This window comes from Populus alba, chromosome 17 (assembly GCF_005239225.2).
Source record: "Populus alba chromosome 17, ASM523922v2, whole genome shotgun sequence".
NCBI lineage: Eukaryota > Viridiplantae > Streptophyta > Magnoliopsida > Malpighiales > Salicaceae > Populus > Populus alba.
Genome location: NC_133300.1, coordinates 9,901,115 through 9,925,767, shown reverse-complemented (window position 1 = coordinate 9,925,767; position 24,653 = coordinate 9,901,115). Strand labels below are relative to the sequence as shown.

Sequence of the window (24,653 nt, the reverse complement as noted above, 5' to 3'; positions counted from 1 at the left end):
TATATTCAGTCTATTGGGAGTGATACCACATCATATTTCAAATTTAGGCTTATTCTAATGTCTTTTACTCTAGGTTTTAATTCGAGATTCAATTCTGCCGCAGAAAACCTACTTCTAGTGAACCATAAGAAAACCATCTTGGAATCAATTGAAAGTTCATTTTCAGTATATTGGGGGTGGGATAACATCATATATCAAAATGTTTTTCTTTATTTTGATATTGTTTGCTTGAGGTTTTAATTCGAGGTTCAATTCTGCCGCAAAAACACTACTCTTTAGCGAACCATAAGCAAACCACCTTAGAATCAATTGAAACTTCATATTTTTGTGTATTGGGGATTTTATTGCTCAGCAAATTTAAATTTGGGCTTATTTTGACTGCCGCAAACTAATCATACAAAGGGTTTTGGCACCTAGACATAATCTAACGCCCTATAAAGTTTGATTTGATGTTTGTTTAGTATCATAATACTACATATTAAATTCGAGGTCAGTGGGATATCGGTTCCTTTAGGTTCCTGAATCGGGTCTTTTTTTTTTTTTGGTAAGCTGACTTATGTATTAAAAGAAAATGATACAAAGAATATAATGGGCATACCCAAGATTTACAATGTGAACAGAAACGAAAACCAACAAATGGCTACAGGCTAGCCACATAACAAAACAAAAACTTAGACCAACTAGATATGCTAGGGGTACAAAAACAACCAGCTAAACATCAAATTAAGAGTCCATGTTATTGACCCTCCAAAGTCTTTGGATCCTTATGTTTTCATCTGTTCGTTGAACATTCCTCATCAAAACAAGCTTATCGCGAATGATACATTCGATTTGATCAAAAACCAAATTCAAAGCTTTAGACACATCTGCAAAGATCCTTGCGTTCCGTTCTTGCCAGATACAATACACTGTAGCTGCGAAACCCAGTTTACGAGAAAAGTTGACGAAACTTTTGCCATGCCAAGAGACAGTGGCCAATCGAATCCATTCATCCAAGCTTTTTGTCATTCTTGGGATGTCGCATCTGTCACAAACATTCCACCATAATGCTTTCGTAAAGGAGCATTCAAAGAACAAGTGGTTGTGATCTTCATTATTGCGGAGACAAAGTGAGCACCTATTGGGACCATGAATACCAAACCGATGAAGTCTATCCTGCGTTGAGAGTTTCCGTTGTATAGCCACCCAAAGAAGAAAAGCATGTCTTGGGACAGCATTCTTGAACCACACGATGTCATGTCAATCAACCATCTGATGATGAATTCTTAGTTGTTCCCAAGCTACTTTGACCGAGAAACTCTGATTTGGCGAATCCAACCAAACAATCTCATCCTTTTGCCCCTTAGGAGTAGATGTGGAAGGAATAGCTTCTATAATGGGGTGCCAGCTAATAGCATGAGTGATAGGAATTCTCCATTCTAAGTTATTAATCAGCACGTTCACTCTCGCGTTGTGCTCCATACCTGAATCATAGATGAATCGTTCACCGTAAGTATCAGCGAGCGGGCTGTGAGGATGCCAATTGTCAAACCATAGAGAGGTTGTCATTCCATCTCCGATAATGTGCTTCATCTTCGGCCATGCTAAGGATCTGAGCTTTAGAATCTTTCCCCAAGCCCAAGAGCAGCTTCCTGGCGCCTTGATTGTCCAGAAATTCCTACCTCGCAAGAGATTGGATCTGATCCAAGTAGACCAGATTGAGCCATCCGAGTCATTGCACAGGTTCCAAATGTGTTTCAACAAGGCAATCTTGTTCCATTCTGTTATCCTTTTTATGCCTAGCCCCCCCTCCTTTCTTGGAAGACATACCTGATCCCAAGCCACTTTAGCCCTAGTAGTGCTCATATCTGAACCTGACCATAGAAAGGATCTCATAATTTGCTCAACGTTTTTCACTACTTGCCCAGGTAATAGGAATAGAGATGCCCAATAGACCTGGATGGAGAATAAAACTGAGTTAATCAGTTGTACTCGCCCTGCGAAAGAGAGTGTTCTGCAGGTCCAATGTCGTACTTTAGCGGTAATTCGATCCACGAGGCCCTTACAATCAACAGCCTTTAGTTTGGACGAGAGAAGAGGCACTCCCAGATATTTCATAGGAAGCTCCCCCTCTCTAAACCCAAGAATACTGATAATTTGTTCCCTCTTAGCACCTAACACACCACTCAAGAAGATGTCACTTTTGTTTGGATTTGGATATAGACCTGATAGATCTTGAAACTCTATGAGTGCATTTTTTATCATACGAACTGAGTGTACATCCCCTTTGCTGAATATCATCAAGTCGTCGGCAAAGCAAAGATGAGAAATTCTGTCCTTCTTGCATCTCCAGTGGAACTTGAAGTTTTGATTGGCACTCATATTGCAGAACAGCCCTGACAGGATTTCCATGCAAAGGACAAACAAATATGGAGATAATGGATCACCTTGTCTCAGCCCTCTACCCCCATGAAAGTAACCTGCAAGTTCACCGTTGACGTTGATTGAGAATTAACACGATGTAACACACACCATGATCCAATCAACCACTATTCTAGGGAATCCCATTTTTATTAACGTAGCATCAACGAAATCCCACCGAACCGAGTCATAAGCCTTCATCAGATCTACTTTCATAGCACAACGAGCCGGACCCGTAGATTTATGATAGCCTTTCATTAGCTCCTGAGACAAAAGAATATTGTCGCTGATTCTCCGTCCAGAGATAAAAGCTGTCTGATACGGACCTACTAAGGACGGCAAAACAACTTTCATTCTCCTAGCTAGAATCTTCGCGATGCATTTGTATACTGTATTGCAGCAAGTTATAGGACGAAAATCTGTCAACCTCGTAGGATTAGCAACTTTAGGGATAAGGGAAATGGATGTAGCATTCATTTCTTTAAGCATTCTACGAGTCTGAAAGAAGGAGCTAACAGCTTTGATTACATCTTCCCCCACTATATGCCACATTCTTTTGAAGAAACCTGCGTTAAAGCCATCCGGACCAGGGGCTTTGTTGTTTTTCAAACTAAACATAGCATTCTTAATCTCCTCCCTTGTTACCTCTTGTGCTAGTTCATGCTGTTGAGTCGAAGACAGTTTAAAGTTAATTGCCGATTGCATCACTTCCTCGTTCAAGACCCTAGGCATCTGATTCACTCCCAACACACGCTGGAAGTATGCAATTACTTCTGATTTGACTGCCTCGTGTCCTTCAACGACTTCCCCATCCTCCCTTGTAACGGAGAGAAGCTTATTTCTATTCTGTCTTCCATTTACTGATTTGTGGAAGTAGCTAGTATTCTGATCCCCCAAGCTAAGCCATTGCATCCTTGCCTTTTGTTTGAAAAAACTCTCTTCCGCCCTGACCGTAGAACCATAGTTACGAACAGCATCTCTTTCGCGCATGCGTAAAGTTGGATTCTCAGGCGCTGTATGCAGCTCCTGTTGAGCCTTATCCATTTGATCTTTTGCATCTTTGACTCTATCTGATATATTGGAGAAGTGAGTCTTATTGAAATGTTTAAGTTCCTGCTTTAGCTTCCTTAGTTTGCAACACAACTGATACATTGGACAACCCCCCAAATGCTGATCCCATACTTTCTTCACCAATGGCATGAACTCGTCATGATCCATCCACATATCAAAGAATCTGAATGGTTTCTTTATGTTCTGAACATTGCCAGTAACCTTTACCACCATGGGAGAATGATCTGAAATACCAGCAGGCAAGAATCTCGCTTCCGACAATGGGAAGTGCAGATTCCACTTCTCATTCACAAGCACTCTATCTAGCTTCCGCATAATCAGATTCTTAATACATTGGTTCGTCCATGTATAATGCATACCAGAATACCGAAGATCATCCACTTTCGCATCTCGAATACATGTTTCCAACCTGTCCATCTGACCATCCCACGTAGTAGACCCTCCTGACCTTTCTGACGGGTTGCGGATAGCATTAAAGTCACCCATAAGAATCCATGGGGTTGACTCTCATGCAACACTACGACTCACTATATCAGACCATAATGTCTCACGTAAGGATGCATTATTGTCTCCATAAATGATTGAAGTATTAAAACAGATATTGGTAGCTAATATAGTGACAGAAACATGGATAGCCTGGTCTGACATACGGCAAACATCCACCTTCACCACATCAGCATTCCAACAAACCCAAATACGACCACGACAAGAGAAATCATAATTATACAAGAATGACCAATTACGCAGAAGAAGTTGCGAAACATTATCTTTATTCCTGTCTCTAACCCGAGTTTCAACCAAACCAAAAAAAACCATCCTCTCTTGATGGATGAGCTGACGCAGTTCTGAATGCTTTATGGGATCATTCAAACCTCTAACATTCCAACATCCAATAATCATAGGGAAATAGAGAGGAGTACCAAACATCAACACACGGATTACCTTGACTTGCCCCCCCTCGAGGAGCCAGATTTCTTACTCTTCTTTGAAAAGCCTGGAGAACCCGTTTTCTTTTTTTCTAGAGAGTCTCTAGCCTTGCTAGCTAACTGATTAATAAAAGTTTCCCCGTCAGAAGAAATCGGACTTTGCGGACTTGTTGGGATCGGTGACGTCGACTCCTTATCATCATCTTCCTTACCTGTATCACCTCCCATAGCTCCAATATCAACATTCACCTCATGACTAACAGGGTTCATGGTTGCATAAGCAATTGTATTACAGATGGTTAAACTTTGATCTAAAGAAGTACCTGCAGCCCCTTCCTCCGGCACCATGTCTGCTCGTAAACTCTTCAAAACAATAGGAGAGGTAGGATTTTCATCTTCATAACAACCAGCATTGGGCACATCTGATGTCGCAGTTTCATTCGTATGACAATCAGCAATATGTAAAGCAGATGCTAAACAACCATTCTCATTACAAGTGAGCTCTTTAGATTCCAAACAATCATTCTCACCAATCGTAACACCCTTATTTCGTTTACCAACTACCTGCCATTGAAGCTGATTCTGCTTATTATCTGTAGGTTTAGAGTTCACAGCTCCTATTTTCCTTTTGCCCTCTGCCCCCATTGTACGATCATCAACTTTACTGGTAGCACATATCGCTGTGATATGTCCAAAGACATTGCAATTATTGCACCTTGACGGTATCCATTCATAATCCACTGAAATTGTTATGAATAACCCATTTGGACAGCGAAGGTCGTATTCCTTCACCAGCGTTTTCGAAGCTTCTATCTCAACGCAAACTCTTGCGTAGCTAAGCCTTTTACGCAACAATTTAGTAAGGTCAGCATGAAGGGGAACCCCAATAGCACTCGCTACACAACTCAACCCCTTAACAGTCCAATACTCGAGAGGAACATTATAGAGCTTAACCCATACCGGAACTCTATCCAGATCATCTTTCAAAAATTGCATGTTCGGATGCCAACGTTTAAGCACCAAAGGTCTGTTGGCCATATGCCATGGGGCTCTCTCCAGAACATTTGTGGCGCGATCGACAGAATCAAAAGTGAAGAGAAAGAAACCATTATCAGAAGATAAAACTTCGGATAGACCGTGGGAGCCCCATATTCTTTTGGCAATAGAATTAACAACAGGATAGGGTAATTTTTGACCCACGAAATGACCAACTAGAGTGGACTTCCAAAGTTCACAGCCATCCTCAAACACATCAAGTGGAGGAGCTACTGTCACACGGCCATCAGTTATTGCGGGGGGAGCAAAATGCAAGTTACGGACTGGATTCATATCAAGGGACATCCTACCCTTATTGTCATCAACATCAGAGCCCTTCAAAGCATTTAAAAAATTCAATTTGGGGCTAAGGTGTAGCTGTTCTTGTTGCTTAGACCCAGCATTCAACTCATCAACTTTAGAACCCAACACAGGATTCATGTCAAGACTATTTAGCATATCTTGGAGCTCTAATTGTAAGGTATGTCCAGATTTAACTCCATTGTGTTGTTCAATGTCAGAGCTAACCATTGGAACAAATTCAACAGTAGAACACAAAGACAATTTGGCAGCATACAAATACTAGATAGAACGTTCTAAGGACAAACAAACTCAGTCCAAGAAGCCCAACGGTTCAAAGGTAGATACACATGTTATGTATAACATATTCAAAACTCAGCACAGTTTAACGATTGGATCTCCGTAGATGTTAATTATATCGAAACTGACCTGAGAATGACGACCTTCTGTTGAACATGTAGAAAACGTTGCCGGAGGCTAAATTTCTAATCTCCCCCGTTCATAATGTGTATCATAACCAAGTGCATCACATATCCAAAAATAAGCTTGATCCAACGGTGGAAGAAGGAGAAATATGTCGGCGGCTCTTACTGTTCCGAGAAGGATTTTCCCAGAAATATTCAAATGGCTAGCTTCCGCAGGAGGAATCCAACATGGACGATCCCTCTGGACAGAATGTAGGCAATATAGATGTTCACAACATACCAAAAAATCGTCTGGATCCAACGGTTTAACAAGGCAAAATCGGTCGGCGACTCTGACAGCACTAGGGGGTTTTCCAGAAAATTTCAATTGTCCAGATTTCTTAAACAGCGGAAGCTTTAGAAGATCCCTCCGGTCAGAATGTAGACAATAGTTCCGTGCACAACAAAACCAAATCTTGGCTTGATCCAACGGTGGTCGCCGGAGATATGGCTGTCGGAGCACCGCCCCTTTGTATCTGTCCTCTCTAACCTCTCTCTAACCTTTCAAATTCCTGTGCCCTTGTCCTGAATCGGGTCTTGTTTTGTCGTAACGAGTCTGTTTGGTGTTATCTTGCAAAACTTGTTTTGTTTTTGTTGATTTCGTTCTTGCCATTTTGATATTTGGCTGTTGTTTGAGTCATTTTCATCACTTTCACATTTGTTTGTCTTTTTCGATAAGTTCTGGTCCAAACAAAAGTCAGATTCGTAATCTCGAATCTAAATCACTGTTCTTCTTGTTATAAACTCTATTCTTCTCGTTGTTCTTTTTTTTCATCTGTGTCATGTATTCATCAAGGGGGGGAACAAAGGAGGATTGTAGATCAACGATGCGAAAAACTAAGCCATGGTTTAGGGGTTTTTGGAACGAGAAGTTGGCAAGTATTATTCTATGATCTTCAAGCTTCATGGGAAAAAGAGGTACAGCGCTAGAAGGATGAAAGACGAAGGAGAGTCGTTGTGGTTATCATTCAAAAGTATGCACGCAAGTGGTTAGTACGACGTGCTTATTTGAAAATTTTGTCAGTCACTACCTCTATACAGTGTTGTTGGAGGAAGGTGTTAGCAATAAGGGGATTCCGAAGGCTTAAACAAGAGGCTACTGAAGTCGCTATTAATCCTATTCAAGATTCGAGGGCGAATCTTCTTGAAGAGGGAGGGAATGATACTGCTCAGCCCTATGATACGACCCAAGTAAGGTCAGATTCAGATTTTGGCGTAAAAAGCGCAACAGTCCAGGTTCACGGCAACAGTCATAATTCTCAATCCGACCGTTGGATCGGGCTAGTATTTTATGTGGCTCTCCAAACATGTTCCACTACCTTGGGTTAAAAATTCAGGTCAATCGGAGTCCGGGAAGGAGCCGCAACACTGGTCGACGGAGGCTGTACGGATTTTGTTATTTACTTCCATTCGACTTGTGGGCTTCCTATTTGGTTAGGATTCTTTTCCTACAAGGATGTGGCAGCTGGTCTTGGGAATTTCCTAGTTCCAAAATGATCTTTAATGAGCCGCAATATAATCTACAAGTGTGGCGGTGATTCATTAATGTTTCAGAATCCTTTTCTTATACGGATTCCTTATTCATCCTAGCTACACAAGGAAAGAAGGGCTGGTGGTATTTAATGACAAATTAGTTATTTTTATTATTTTCTTTAATGTTTGGGCTTAATGAAAACTTTGTTTTGAGCTAGGATCCAAGGCTTGTTTGGATCAGGTTATGGGCTTTCCAGTTTAGGGTTTTGGGCCAGTTTTGAGTGGACCTCATATAAGTCCTGATGCGGACCAGCCCAGAAACACCAGCAAGGACCCATTACATGTTCCAAATGGACCAATGACTCGGTCCAAGACAAAGACATTGAAAGACGCATTGAATGCATTGGTTTTGAAGGTTTTCACCAAGTCAGAATTGGAAGGTCCATTGGAATATCAAGAGGAGATCCTAGTACATCTTATCCATGTGCAAGAGGGGTCCAATACAACCTTATTTGGGCCATGAGATAAAGGCTTTATTTTATTTTGTTAGCTACAGCCCAAGGCTTGTTTGGGCTTAATTCATACTTTGTTTTAAGCTAGGATCCAAGGCTTGTTTGGATTAAGTTATGGGCTTTTCATTTTAGGGTTTTGGGTCAGTTTTGAGTGGACCTCATATAAGTCCACATAAAGGGTCCATTAGGGTTAACTTTTCAAGAACTATTTAAACTCATGTAGGCCAAAATTTTGGCAGTTTTGATGATTATTATTCTGAATTTTTCAGTTTTAACGTGTGAGAGTGATTCTTGCATTCTTCAGTTCTTGAATGAACTGAATCTGACTTATCGAAGATTAACTGGCTTCGTGGCGTCATTCTACTCATTCCAATTGTGTTGGTGCCTTGGGGCAGGTTTCCATTGTGTCGCACTCATATCAGACCTATTTCGGCTTTCCGGGATCAGATCTCAATCTTGATTGTGGGTTGCGTGATCACGAGGTTCGCATCAGTGGGGATGATGTGGACCAGCCTAGAAACACCAGCAAGGACCCATTACATGTTCCAAATGGTCCAATGACTCGGTCCAAGACAAAGACATTGAAAGAGGCATTGAATGCATTGGTTTTGAAGGTTTCAACCAAGTCAGAATTTAAAGGTCCATTGGAGTATCAAGAGGAGATCGTAGTACATCTTATCCATGTGCAAGAGGGATCCAATGCAACCTTATTTGGGCCATGAGGTGAGGACAGAAAAGGAAACAAAAGAATCCTACTACAACTTGGAAACAATATAGGTGACTACCTTTTCCTGTTGTTTATAGGATTAAAGGGCTGCATGGAAGACTATAAATAAGCCTTGAATCAGTTCTGTAATATTTAGTTCATTATCTTCTTCTCATGGCAGAACATGGATTTAATGGCCTTATTTTATTTTGTTAGCTACAGCCCAAGGCTTGTTAGGGCTTAATTAAAACTTTGTTTTAAGCTAGGATCCAAGGCTTGTTTGGATTAAGTTATGGGCTTTTTAGTTTAGGGTTTTGGATCAATTTTGAGTGGACCTCATATAAGTCCACATAAGGGGTCCATTTCTCAAAAACTATTTAAACTCATGTAACCAAAATTTTGACAGCTTTGATGATTATTACTTTTGAATTTTTCAGTTTTAACATGTGAGCATGATTCTTGCATTCTTCAGTTCTTAAACGAACTAAATCTGACTTATCAAAGATTAACTGGCATCATGGTGTCATTCTACTCATTCCAATAATGTTGGTGTCTTGGGGCAGGTTTCCATTGTGTTACACTCTTATCAGACATATTTCAGCCTTTTGGGATTATATCTCAATCTTGATTGTGGGGTGCGTGACCACGTGATCACGAGGTTTGCATCAACCCCTTTGAATACTTAAGTGAGAAGATAGTTGAAGAGTAGAGAGAGAACTGAAAACATGAAAAGAGGAAGGGGATAGAGGGCTAGTTGGAACAGTGAAGGAAGGAGAGAAAAACCAAAAGGAAGAGGAGGAAAACCAAACCTTCCCCATATCTTGTCCAAAAATCATGTGGTAAGAGCAACCTCACTCTTTTACTTGTTATTTTGAGAATTTGAAGCAAGATGAGAAGGAAACCTCAAATGGAATGACCTAGGGTTCTTGCACTTTTAATTTGGAAAGATTAAATGGAATGACTAGAAAATTAAGGATAAAAAGGATGTAATTTGAGAACCTATAACAAAAGAAATTGATGCATGTTGAAGAACAAACCTAACTAAAGTCTGGTATATTGAAAGAATGAAAGAAGCATGGAATGATGAAATGTGTCAATTGTGATCTTGTCATGCTCTTAGGAAAATACTTGAGCTCCAAAAGAATTTTTACATATGCCAATATCTTGTTTTACATCACGAATTGAAGAACTTGCTTGATTATGGACTTGGAAGATTGATGTGTGAATTGATGCATGATAATATAGACATGTTTATTGTGAAAATGATGATTTACATGAGTAAACTAGAATGGGAGAGGATACCATGTTTGGCCAAGAGGAAGAACAATGAAGGAAGCATTTGTATGATGAATATTGTTAGAGAAACATAATAAATTATAGAAATTGAACTCATGTGTGATGTGAAATTAATTATTAGCTTATGTTTTATGATTTGGAATGGAATAATTAAGAATGATGAAATGAACGCTTGATGTCAATGCCTCATGTTTCAACCCCATGGAAGCTTGGATAGAACCCTTGAAAAGTGCATGTTTGAACTTAATTGTACTACTTGACAACATTGAAATGAACTTGATGAGATTATGAAAATGAATATGATTCTTGAACATGCTTGATATGACTTCATAAGTTAGAATGCCTAGAACACCTTATGACATGCTATAATGAAAGATAATTAATGATATCACATGAAGAACTCAAAGTTTGCTTATTAGGGAAGTGACATAGGCTTTGACCATCTTAGAAGAAAATAACAAAGAAAGACCTTCATGAAGATAATGGTGATTAATAGGTTCTCTTTATTAGTTGATGAATTTGTGATATTGTCATAGCATAGAAACATTACATGTTACCCTCGCTTCATAAGCTTTGGAAGTGAATTTAGTTGTGATATATGTCTAAAATTAGGTTGAAGTATGGTCTTTAGTTGAAAAACCTGGTATTGACCATATACATGAACTTAGGGAAAAGTGACTTAATTTTGTTGATGATTTTTAGTGTTAGAATGACTTAGTTTTCGATGATGATTTTCAATGTCAGAATAACTTGGGGCACAAGTATTTTTGAAGATTGATTTAAGGTCATGATGCGAATCTCGTGGTCAAGCAACCTACAATCAAGATTGAGAGATCAGATCTCGAAAATCCAACATAGATTTCATAGGAGTGTGACACAATGGAAACCTGCCCCAAGACACCAACACTATTGGATTGAGTAGAATAACGTCATGAAGCCAATTGATATTCGATAAGTCAAATTTAGTTTGTTCAAGAATTGAAGAATGCAAGAATCACTCACACATTAAAATTGAAAAATTCAGAAATAATCATCATCAAAGCTGCCAAAATTTTGGCTTACATGAGTTTAAATAGTTCTTAAAAAATTAACCCTAATGGACCCCTTATGTGGACTTATAGAAGGTCCACTCAGAACTGACCCAAAACCTTAAACTGAAAAGCCTATAACTTAATTCAAACAAGCTTTGGATCCTAACTGAAAGCAAATTATTAATTAAGCCCAAACAAGCCTCGGGTTGTAACTAACAAAATAGAATAAAGCCCCTAATATTAAATCCATGTTCTGCCATGAATGAAGTAAAATTTTACATAACTGATTCAAGGCTTATTTATAGCCTTCCATGCAGCCCTTTAATTCTAGAAACAAAAGAAAAAGGTAGCCACCCATGTTGTTTCCAAGTTGTAGTAGGATTCTTTTGTTTCCTTTGTTGTCCTCACCTCATGGCCCAAATAAGGTTGTATTGGACCCCTCTTGCATATGGATAAGATGTACTAGGGTTTCCTCTTGATACTCTAATGGACCTTTCAATTCTGACTTGGTTGAAACATTCAAAACCAATGCATTCAATGCCTCTTTCAATGCCTTTGTCTTAGACCGAGTCATTGGACCATTTGGAACATGTAATGGGTCATTGTTGGTGTTTCTAGGCTAGTACACATCAGGTCGGGTACCACCAATTAAGAATTAAGAAACAAGACATTCAGAAGACGGCTTTCAAGACTCATTATGGGCACTACGAGTTTTTAGTAATGGCTTTTGAATTAATGAACGCTCCAATAATGTTTATGGACTTAATGAATAGGGTCTTCTGACCGTATCTAGATAAGTGTGTGGTAGTATTTATTGATAACATCCTAGTTTACTCCCATTCCCTAGAAGAGCAGGAGTAACATCTGTGGATAGTATTGGAAATGTTAGGAAGGAATCAGTCGTATGTGAAGTTGAGCAAGTGTGAGTTTTGGCTATCCGAAGTGGTATTTTTAGGCCATATGATATCTAAGGAGGTGTTCTATATAGACCCTAGGAAAGTAGAAGTCATTTTGAAATGGGAACAACCCACAAATGAGATAGAGATTTAGAGCTTCTTAGGATTGGTTGGGTACCATCAAAGATTTATCGAGGGATTCTAAAAAATAGCTTACCTAATGACCTAATTGACTTGTAAGGGAGTTAGATTCAATTGGACAAGGGAGTGTTAATAGAGTTTTCAAGACCTTAAGAAAAGATTGACTTCGGCCCCGATGTTGGCCCTCCTAAAAGGATAAGAAGGGTTTGTATTATATAGTGGTGCTTCTAAGAAAGGACTGGGGTGCGTACTAATGCAGCATGATAGGTAATTGTCTTCGCCTCGAGAGACAACTAAAAACACACGAGATGAACAATCTAGTACACAATTTAGCATTAGTCGCGGTTGTATTTGTCTTACGGATTTGGAGACATTATTTGTACGAGGCTCAAGTTTACCGACCACAAAAACCTTAAGTACTTGATGACACAGAAGGAGTTGAATATGCTCCAAAGAAGGTAGCTAGAACTAATTAAGGATTACGACTGCATAATTGATTATCACCTAGGAAAGACAAATGTCGTAGCTATTGCCTTAAGCTAAAAAAGCAAGGAAGTGATTAATGGGTTAATAGTGCGAGATTTTAGGGAACTTTTGGAGTTGGGAGGTTTACTAGTCCAATTAAATATAAGGGTAAGCGGCTCGCTATTGGCTAACTTGAGGGCCTAACTAGTTTTTTGGGATAAGATTTGAAAAGCATAAAAGCAAGATGTGAATGTACTTAGAGAGAAGGACATGATGAAAGGGAGTAAGGATTCATTGTTTAGAATGATAGAAAATGGAATAGTAAGGATGGGAAATAGAGTATATCTACCCGATAACAAGGAGCTGAAGGAATAAATACTTAAAGAGGCTCACAAATCGAAACTAGAAATCCATCCGAGTAGTACCAAGATGCATAGATATTTGAAGAGTTTTTATTGGTGGCCTAATATGAAAAAGGAAATAGTGGATTTTATGGCTAAATATGCAAGGTGTCAACAGGTAAAGATCAAACATCAAAAGCCTACCGGCAGGTTGCAACCTCTCCTAATTCCGGAATGGAAGTGAGGGGAGATCACAATAGATTTTGTGATGGGACTGCCGAAAAGTAAGAAAGGAAATGAAGCAATGTGGGTGATTATAGATAGACTAACAAAGTTTGCTTTATTCCTACCCGTAAAAATGACATACTCGGTAGATAAACCGACCAGGATACATATGAATGAGGTGGTTAGGTTACATGGTATTTCAATTTCTAGTGTCAAACAAAGACCCACGATATACTTCTAAACCATGGCCTAGTCTTTAAAATGCCCTAGGTACAAGATTGAAATTGAGCCCGGCTTACCAGGATACAAATAGATGGTCAATTAGAGAGGACCATTCAGATATTAGAAGACTTATTAAGGGGGCATACATCCTAAAATTTAGAGGACATTAAAAAAATCATTTACCCCTGGCGGAGTTCACTTACAATAATAGGTACCAAGCCACTATATTGGTATGGAACCATACAAGGCCTTATATGAGAGAAAATGTCATACTCTAGTGTGTTGGGATGAAATTAGAAAAAGAAAACTATTAGGACCGGAATTTGTTCAAATCACCACTGATAAGGTGAGAGCTACAAGGGAGAGAATGAAGGAAGCTTATGATAGGCAAAAAAGCTCTTATACTTGTTCGCAATGGATGGGGGTTCATTTCCAATAAAGCTAGTATTTTTATATTATATTTTTATCAAATCTGATTTACTTGGCTTTTTGAGAATTAATATCTTAGCATATGAGTTGCTTAACAATGTTATCAAGACTTTTGCATCACAAATTCCATTGAATGATATGTATTCTTATGGATTTAGAACATGGATGCACTCAATTTTGTGGAGTCCAGCAATAGCTCACCACCATAAACAGTAAGATAGCTCACCACCATAAACAAAAGAACCCATTGTCAATTACAGAGGCATTGAATTGGAACAAACTAACAGCTCAAGTAGCAACAATTGATTGCTACAAATTAAAAGATGAATTTATAAATTGGAAATTAATATTAACTACAAGCTCTTTATGCGTCCATGGACCCCTACCCTAAGAAAACAAAAATACTCTCCTTTCCATGTAAAGCTTCATTACAAGTCACCAATAAACTAAACAAACATATACACGGAAACCCATATCCATCTAATAAATGAACAATGCGAAAAAAGAAAAAAGAAAAAAGAAATGAAGGTTGAATCAAGATCATTCTCCTGAAAGAACAAGCAGGTTGGAATCCATCAAAATTCGAACAAGCGGATATCCGGTTGATTTGGATACCATTGTCATCCAAAGGACAAGGGAACTTTAGATGCACGCCCATCTATATGTTTGCATCCAAAGTCTTCAAATTTTTTAGTCTCAGGATTTTGAAGATCTCGCCTTCTAATCATGTCTTCAGAGATTTTTTTTATGCTGAAACGGTAAGCCGTCTATGTGCTGATTAAGTCAATTTCTTTTTTCATTTATAGCGGCTGAAAAAGGATCCATGAAGAAAATTTGGTATGAAACAGAGGCAGGTGACATACATGCTTGCCAACAGCCCCATGTTTCGCATGGGTAACTTGTTCAGAAAAGGCAGACCGCGGTGTACTCTCATCACATCAGGTTCAAAATATTACAAAATCAGAATCTCAAAAGCCTACATTTGAAAAAATAAATTACATATATGAAACACGCAGACCAAAAGAATTCTGAGAACATCTACTAGTAGTTTCGGTGGCTTAACTGCTGATGATATTTTGCAAACTAGGCAGCAATTTGGTTCAAGGAAAGAGAAAAGGAGATTCATTCTTTCAAAGGAAAGCTATAACTACTTAAAGATCAGTCGAGGCTTATTGTTTTGACAGCAATCTCTCTTTCATTTCACCTGTCATTACAACGCCCTCTGCTCTTCTCTTTCTTTTCCTAGCATGTAGGCTGAATCACTCTAAAGAGAGAAAAGAAGAGCTATTCCTACAAAATGAAACTACTACATCTGCAGAAACCCTACAACCTAAAATGATTAAGATCTGTGAATAAATTCACACTCCCGAGAAATTACATTTACGATCTACAAGCTTGGTCCCATTGAGGGGTTTTCCAGATGAGAATGTCACCGTAAAAATTTTCTTCCTTCACGTCCACATATCCTTTACTTTTTAATACCTACAAGGTTAATTACAATTACGACTTAGCTTTTGCTTCCACCTTGCCAAAGATGTTTAAAGTTTTGACAGTGTAAAGATCTTTCTTGCTTGCGTGGATAACCCAATATCAAAGATTTAAATAGTCAATACCTATCCTCTCACAGATTATCTAAACATTGGTTTAAATCCCTTTTTTAAGTAGAAAGCAGCAAATATCAGTTCTTGACAATGAAAATCAGTTGATCAGTTTACCTACAATAAATTCACAACATGATTTTCTCCTCTACAAATATTTAATCCCACTAAGTGTATTAAACTTGATGTATATGACTACTTTTTTCGAATTTGCACTTGATTATTAACCTTCTCATTCAAAAAGAAAAGGCCAAACCAGAAAGTAAATGCTTAAAGAACACAGGATATATTTACACAGCACCCACAACAAAAGAACAAAAAAAACTTACATGAACGATATTTCAAATCAGATTGCCTAATAAGCAAATAAAGGAAACATAAGGGGCTCTTTGGATTGTGGTTATGAAAACAAGTCTACGTAGGATTCCATAACTAGAATTATCAAACAATTTATACAGCAAGAATTTTAGGTAGAGGCTTTTGGTGTTAATTTCCACATGCTTCTTAGTTTTTACTACTATTACTTGAGAAAAAAAGGCAAAACAGTATTTCCATAAATTTTATAATCTATTCATTTTAATTAAACATCATTTTTATCATTTAGAAAAACAAACAAACAAACAAACAAACACTCTCAATGACACATTACCGAACTATTTTCACACCCATGCCACAACAATGACTACAGCAACAAGCAAGACAAAAGCCAACATCTTTTGGACCAAAGTGCTATGTTTGAAAAAAATTTCATCCTACTCAAAAAAATGACAGACAATATAGCCGTGAGTCAATCAGATAAAGCACTGGAGAGCACTAAGGTACATACCAGTATCTCATAGAAGAGCCTGGCACTCTCTCTCTTGGTTCTTCCTTCCAAAATTCGCAATAAATTTAGAACTTCCTCCTGTCTTCTTTTCTTCTGTATCAGAAAACTTGCATGCAAGCATTTCACTGCCACTCTGTCAAGTAAATTCAATGGAAAAAAATTGAAGCAAGAATCAGACATTGACGCTTCAGATGAATGAGAATATTGCAAACCTTTATCATACCTGGTTCTTTCTGACCACCCATCTGCAATACATACAAAGATGAGAATCCCATGTGTGGTGATCTGAATGGTCAAAACAAAACAAAAAAGTGGACAAAAAATTGACTTGTCATAGTTCTTACAATGCTCCTGGTTATCTCCAGATGTATTCATGTCCTGGAGAAAATAGAAAAAATATAATATATCAGTTCAATAAGCTTACACCCAGATGTATAAGAATCTGAGAAGGATATTAATGCACATAATGCCTGGCATGATATTTTGACTTGTCTTCGTAAACTTTACCATTGTCACTGCTTTACCTCATTAAGCAGATTGAAATCAAGTTCTTGATCCAGGCTACGGCAAATTTCTTTCTCAACAGTTTTGGACCTTAGTCCATCTGCATCATAAATATCAGGTCTCTCAGGGCTCTCAAAAGACCTCACCAATGTTGTGCACTGAATAGGTGTTTCTGGAGCAATTGCCATTTGCTCTAAAGAGCCACCAGCAGCGGGAGATTCTGCTATATCTAACTTTCCAGGACGTTCCAAAGTTTCAGTAAATCTAATAGCAGAAGGAGATCCAGACACATTTGACTTCTCTAGAGTCTCCACAGTTTCAACTGATCTTCCAACAGTATAAGATTCTGACATGTCCGAAAGTTCCATGGTCTCAACCAATCTAGCACTAGTAGGATATTCAGACACAAACTTTTGTGGAGATTCCAAGATCCCAGCTGATTCTTGAATCAACATATTTTCTGCAGTTTCCACAGTTTCATCTAATCTGCCAACAAGAGGAGATCCTGAAACATTTAACTTTTCCAGATGCTCTGTATTTTCCACTGTCCCTCCAATGTTTTGAGACTCTGAAGCATCCAACTTTTTGGAAGGTTCCTCGATTTCAACTGATCCACCAACACTCTTGACTGTTTCTGGAATTTGTAATTTCTTTGTGCGAAAGAGGGATCCAAGCTCTAGTGAAGCACCTGTTCAAAACAAAGTTAAAGAGGACAGCACAAGTACTATGCTACAGAGGAAATGACAATGCTTAACTTACAAGGAATCAGAGGTTCCAGGAAAAACTTGTCATGATTGGAAAATCGACAGGCTTTCCAGACAGCAAAAGCAGTACGAGGAAGCTTTCTTCGTTTGGACACCAAGTCACCTGTGTTTTCTATGCATTCCTTAATTACGCTGTAAAGTTGAACAGGAATGTTATCCACCCTAACATTGGTCATTTGACTTTTCAGCAACTTAATTCCTCATAACACTCCCATTGTGTTCTTAAAAGTCAAGTTTTAAGTGTGCAATCATGTCTTTCTAATTGATGGTGTTAAGTTAAACAGAAATGGCAGGACATAGGACTAAAAGTAATATCATTTTTTGTTCAGAAACATATTATATAATCAGTTCTACATGGATACCCAACTTAAATTGTATGACACACATGAAAGCTTTAGAGCTTTAACTATGGAAGAATTTAGTTGATGTGAGAACAGCCTTGTAAACATTCGAAATCCATACCTCCTACATATTAAAAACCATCATTTAATATACTGCAACATAATATTTTATTGTACCAACTTGTCTCACCAGAGCATGATATTTGTGTTCAAAGGAAAAGGAGTAGCCATATTCAATAATGATAATCCATATTTTCTTTCATGATGTAATATAGCAGAAGACAATTGATATGGACAAGGCATTGAATCAGACAATAACTCTAGTCACATCCATAGATTAACAATCAGAAATAACCTCGATTGAACACATGAAAAAAATGCAAGTATGAATGAAAAATGACATACTTATTAGGAAACACTACCACATCATCAAAGAAACACTTTCTTTTCCTGAGAACACGAGCATGCTCCTTAGCAGCCGGTGTAGAAATAACCATAAACTCTGGTGTGTTAGCTCCTGCATGGAGGAGATTTTTTGAATAAACATATTTGTCAAGAACTTAGCCAACAAAGATATACTATAATTGTGCAACCATTTTCACCTAGATCTGCAAACTACCACCCACATCCTCTTCCCATCTCCCAATCTACTCCACCACAAACAAAAAGGGTAAGCAAAAAGAGTCCATCTATGCTATAACAGGCATAAAATATGTGATTTAAGACATACAACAATCCAATTATTAATGCTGGTAAGTTATTTATACCTCACATGTTCACAAAATAAATGTTGCAAAAATCCCAGCTCAAAAAGATAAGATTAAATTGTGTATTAAAATTGTTAGGCAATTATAGAAAATTATCAGTTATTCCTTCCCAATAAATTTTTTATTTCTATCAGGAAAAAAAAATTAGAGGAATTAGATCCTGAAAGGTTATGAGAAACATGAACTCAAAATCCTCTTCACCTGAAACATCTTTGAACTTGGATTGAGGAGTAGCGTCAAGTTTTATATACAATGGGTGATCTTCCGAGACAAGTTGCTGCTTTCTTTTTCCCAATGTTGTTGTTTCTGGTAAACTTGTGTTCCCTGCATTGCTCTGATGCTCTTCATTAAATGGTCTAGCATGTTCTGGAGGCTCCTCAGCCGCAAGAAATGTATTAGCATCCATACATTCTTCTTGAAAAAATCTACTCTCTAGAAGCTTCTCTATGGATACTTCTACATCAGACACATTACCATCATTTAAAACACTTTGCGTTTCATTTTCTGATTGTTCCACACCAGGAACCTCTTTTTGCTGCTCCTCAGATTGGTGATATAGCTTAGCAAGCTTTCCAGGTTCTTCCTCTACCCCACCAAACATTTCAAGGTTCAGAGATGCTTCCTGACAGACACTGTCATCACATAGCTTCAGCACACTCATTCCTGTATGTGTTTCATCCGAACCTATCTTATCTGGAACCTTTGAGTCCTCCTCATCAGTTAGATGATCTTCAACAAATGATTTTCTAGTGTTTGTAGGCTCCTCCTCAACCTCAAGAAACATTTCAGGGTCCTCACATTCATGATGAGAGAGCATACTGCCTTGAAGCTTCTCCATGCTTGCTTGTAGAGTGCTTCCACTACACAATGTGCCTTGCTCCATAACATCCACCAAATGAGATGAAAAAACACTGCAACATGAGTATAAAGTGAGTAAATGTTGAAAACATTGTAACATCCTAATTGACATATGAACAGGGGGTGGGGTGATGGAATTGCAGGAAGGCATCTAGAACAACAGAAAAAGGAAACTTTAAGTTCAAGTTTCATACTCTTCATTCATACTGTAACCTGCAGACCAAGTATCTCCACAGACAGCAAATTCCTCACAGTGATCCTTCAAATACGATAATATTAGTATTATAGGTACACAGATCTGTAGGAATTTAAAAGAGAAAGTAAATGTACAAATCTTATGAAAACTATCAAGTTGGAGTAGTAATGCTGATCAGAAAAAATTTACAGCCTTTAAAAATCGTTAACACAAACAAAAAGAAGCACCTTGCAAGAAGCCAAAATGGAAGGACTGACCTATAGATGTTAAACGCTCAAAATTCAGATATAATCTTTTAAGATAATCTGATTGTCTAGCAGATACCTGGTTTAGAGAATATTTCCCTACACCCCTAGTTTTCCACATGCCATCTGTTGCATTAACAATTAAAAGGGTTAATATCTGAAGTAGAAAGAAGCATAAGAATTAACTAAACTAAAACATTCAAAAATTTTAAAGAATTATTTACATGGAGATTCTCACTGATGTTATGTAAACAACTGAAATAGACTGAAGTATTAATTAAACAAGGAAACTCCAATACCTTTAAGTGTAATTTCTTCACGGGGCATCACATTGCCTCTGGGAGGTAGAAGAAATATGAATATAAAAACCAATCAATAGAACAAAGAAATGATTAAGCTCTTCAGCCCACAGATAAATAGACCATATAGCTTACCCACTAGTATCTTCAATAATCTCCAGATCAAAAGCATCAAGTTCAAATCTTTCTGGTAGAGTAATAGAGAAGTAAGGTGCTTGCAAGGTTTCCACAAGTATCCCATCTTTATTACAGAGCACAAAGTCCTTGACGTTAAGAAGAACTTTGTTGCAGTCATCAAACAGATATTCAACTTTTTTGGAGTATATTCTGACTACACCAAGAAGAAGGTAGGCCAGTACTCTATATGTAACAACATCAAACCCATCTTGCAAAATTTTATCTGTTTAAAAAGACATAATGGAAAGCCAGGATGTTATACAGAAATAATGACCACAATCATAACTTTTGAGACCAGCATTCAAACAGTAACTGTCATATCTACAGCCATATTCCAAATATGTTATTTTGGGTTTAGTTTATGAAGAATTTGTTATTTTACGACCACATATTTAGGAAGAAACTTGAAACTTAAATGGAAGAAAATTTTTCCTCAATATATTATCTATTGGGTTTAGCTTTTTTCCATTTTGGCACCTAATATAAAGCAGCCTAATTTAAAAAATAAAAGTTTGAAGATAGGGTTCTTATTCTTTAATCAAATAAATAGAAATTTCAGTATTTTTTGGTTGTGTTGTGTTCCTCATCACTTGGCTCTATGCTAATATCAGCACACAGACAAGGTGCTTTTACATTAGAATCAATGTCTTGTGAATGTCTACAATCCTGCAAGAGATACCAAAGGATATTCAACAGATTTAATTCTAAACAAAATCTGACTCACCTTAGATTTGACCACTGCTATTTGCATACAAACAACAGAATATGCAGCTTGAAAAGATAAAAAAATGAAATCATATGAAAAGGTAACTTTTAGCTTACATTTACAGCAGCTGATCTTATAGGCTTTTCCATTCAATAAAATTTAAATGCGCTTGGATTTGCTTTTTTCCTTTTTCCTATAGATTGCTTTCTGATTATAAGTTCTCAAAAAGTGGGCATGTGAAACTGATTGCACCAGCATTTAGACCCCAATATGAATTGATTAAAGCATAAACTCATCCAGGCTTCAACTAAGTGCAGAATAGTTCACATTTTGCCTGTTCATGAACTCAGAGACCTATATATTGAGGTTGATCTATCTCTAGAGCGCTTATAAATTCTCACAGATACTGAACATAGCTTGAAGTTGAGCATATAAGCATATAACTTCATAGTCATACCAATATATAGTGATCCCCATTTGATTACCAAGGCTGCCTATGGACCATTATTGCCTAGCCTACAATATCTCCTCTTTAATTTTGGTTCACTACACTTGGTTATCAACTAGACCACAAACCAGACACTTTTTGAGCATGCTTTGGTCATTGAATCCAAACTTGCTGCCCTTTAATCCTCAAATATTTAAACATGTAAAATGTAAAATTGTGCATGCCTGAACCAAATATTTACTCTTCACTCAATTTGATAGGCTTCTATCTGCTACAAAGTACAAGATAGTTGGAGTAACTTTACATTATAATTCTCCTAAATGAAAAGTAATATAAGAGCATAGAACACCATTTTAACTAGCATAGTCCCAATCCTCTTTTGGTGGACAAAAATCAGTTTTATATGAAATGTGGATCATTGCAGTCTATTATTTATCTCTTCGCATGACAACTATCCACAGCTTGACACAGATAAGAGATTAGCAAAGTCCAGCGGCAAAGATAAACCTTTCCATATTAAACATGTTCATTGATATTGTCCAACATCATCTCCCACACTCTTATATCCACTTCTCTAGGCAGTACCAAGAAAGCAAACAAACTATTGCGGGTTAAATTGGAAGGCAAAAGGCATTTTATTTATTTATTTATTTTGGAACCAATTAAATTACTGAATTGAAAAATTCATTTTAATTAGCATAATCTACAAATATAGAATTAGGACTGGAAAAACCTCCTGTAATTTAGAGTAAGAGAAACACCGAGAAGCCAAAATAATGATAACCTAGATTGCAAAATGTGAGTTTAATTGCCCCAAATCAAAATCATGAGCCAAAAAAAAGTTGTTAAAAGCCCCTAATTCAGCCATTAGAAACAACAACTTGTACAAGTCAATATTCTAAAATGGACACATAAATTGTGGAATAGAACAACAAATAAAGAAAGAAAAACAAAAGATCCCACATAAGCAAAACCTTCCTCATTGTTTTCTCGAGAAACAAACATAAAGTATCAAGCTTTTACAAAACATAAAGTAAGCCCATTTATTCTCTCCTTATAATTATAATTGAGACAAGAGAATATTGTGACGGAAGAGGAAGTATATTAAAATAGTAATATAAAAAGGGAGGGTTGCTTACCAACGGAGGAGGAGATATCAGTGGAAGTGACTTGTGCTTTTTTAAGCTTTTTGAAGTAGTACGCAGCAACCCAAATGGAACCTAATGGACCTTTCCTTGACAGAAGGCAGTGTGAGTAAAACATTCCTTCCCTTCTCACTCTCTATCCACTTGAGATTTTGCTATTCAAAATACTAATATTATTACGCAGAAAGATTGTGGTCAAGAAGAAAAAGAAGAGAAAACGTACGGTAACTGCAAGAAGAAAAAGAGCCGTCTTTCTTTTAAAAAATATCGGTTTTTTATTAATAATAATAATAGTAATAATTATGAGAAAAATTAAATGGTGTAGGAAATCACTGAAAATCCAGAGAGTTTTTACCGTGAATTACATTAGTTTTATTTTTATTTTTTTATTATTTTTCTATATGTTTTTTCTTTTGCTTTTTTTTCTTGACAATTAAATAAAGAATTTGCCTCTTTTTTTTGGGGTCAAATTAAGTATGTTTATCATACCCAAATACCTTAGATCTCACATAATTGTTGTTGTTGTTATTATCATTATCGTTATTATTATTACTTGAGTTATGTATGCTTATCATATCAAAGTAATGTGAGTCTTTATTTTCATTATTATTATTACTTCAGTTAGGTATGTTTGCCAGATCAAAGTAACGCAAATCTAGTATATTGTCAGACTCAAGTAAACTTGGGTTTGGCATACTTGCCAGACTAAAATAACGTGATTCTAGCATGTTGCTAGACTCAAATAACATGAGTCTGGCATGTTGTCAAACCCTACTAAATTTGAGTATAGCATAATTGTTATTATTGTTTTTATTGTTGTTGTTGTTCTTATTATTATTATTATTATTATTATTATTATTATTATTATTATTATTATTATTATCATTTTCGTTATTATTATTACTTGGACCAGGCATGGTTGTCGAACCCAGGGGTATAATTGTTGTTGTTGTTATGATTATTCAAGTAAACTTGGATCAAGCATATATGTCAGACTCAAGTAATGTGGATCTAAAAATTATTTATAAACAACAAATCATTATAAAAATCTAATTTAACGTTTTAGATCTAAAAATTCAAATTATATCTTCCTATTGAAATAATTCATTTTTTATATTTATAAATTTGATATTCCTTCAATAGAAAATCTATCTTCTTTCTCCTTTTCTCTTTCTTTTTTTTTCTTTCTCTCTCTTTTAACTATGATTTTTTAAGTCAATGCTTGGGTCTAGCATAACCCAAGCACCTAGGCCTGACAACCATACCAAACCCAAGCATCTGGGCCTGGCGGCCATGCTAGATCCATGCGACAGGTCTTTAGGTCATGCCCAAGAGACTTGGGTCTTATATTTTTTTTTTTTAAAAAAAAAAAAAAAACCTCCTTTGCAACATAAGTCCACATAAAGAGTTTAAATAAGCATGATAAAAAGTTAAAAAAACTACATAAACTGTATAATGAAACTAAACATATATAGTCTAATATTGTAAAAAAAAAAAAATAAGATGATATTGTCGTCGGTTAAAAATCACGAACAACCACCTATTAAGTAAATGTTTTTTTGTAATGAGTTTGAGTTAAAAAAATATATACAAATGATTCAAATTCATTTAAAAAGAGAGAGAGAGAAGATAAAATCTCTATTGAAACAATAATGAATTCATAAGCATAAAAAATTAAATATTTCAATAGGAAGATATGATTTAAATTTTTAAATCTAAAACATTAGATTAGATTTTTGTGATGATTTGTTGTTTATAAATAATTACTAAACTTGAATTTTTGTTTAGGACACTTCAATGATAGTTTACATGTTTTTTTTAAAAAAAATTAAAAAAAAAATAATAA

The 24,653-nt window shown here is 36.7% G+C and overlaps 1 protein-coding gene across 4 annotated transcripts; it reads right to left on the bottom strand.

The window, feature by feature from the left end:
• Positions 1-14,153: 14,153 nt before the first annotated feature.
• Positions 14,154-23,048, bottom strand: LOC118052487 (sister chromatid cohesion 1 protein 2). Of its 4 annotated transcripts, XM_035063469.2 has the most exons (13): positions 22,802-23,047; positions 20,467-20,731; positions 20,332-20,369; positions 20,112-20,158; positions 19,786-19,889; positions 18,935-19,644; positions 18,372-18,483; positions 17,621-17,757; positions 16,882-17,549; positions 16,702-16,735; positions 16,581-16,602; positions 16,358-16,490; positions 14,161-15,415 (listed from the first exon to the last, which is right to left on the bottom strand). In XM_035063469.2, exons 1-13 carry the CDS (start codon positions 22,923-22,925, stop codon positions 15,314-15,316), a joined length of 2,496 nt encoding a protein of 831 aa, XP_034919360.1. In that variant the 5' UTR covers positions 22,926-23,047; the 3' UTR covers positions 14,161-15,313. The 4 variants fall into 4 exon arrangements, with proteins under 4 accessions (XP_034919359.1, XP_034919360.1, XP_034919357.1 ...); XM_035063468.2 differs by having other exon boundaries at positions 14,154-14,909; positions 16,581-16,735; positions 22,802-23,048; XM_035063466.2 differs by having other exon boundaries at positions 14,162-15,415; positions 16,581-16,735.
• Between the last annotated feature and the right edge of the window lie 1,605 nt (positions 23,049-24,653).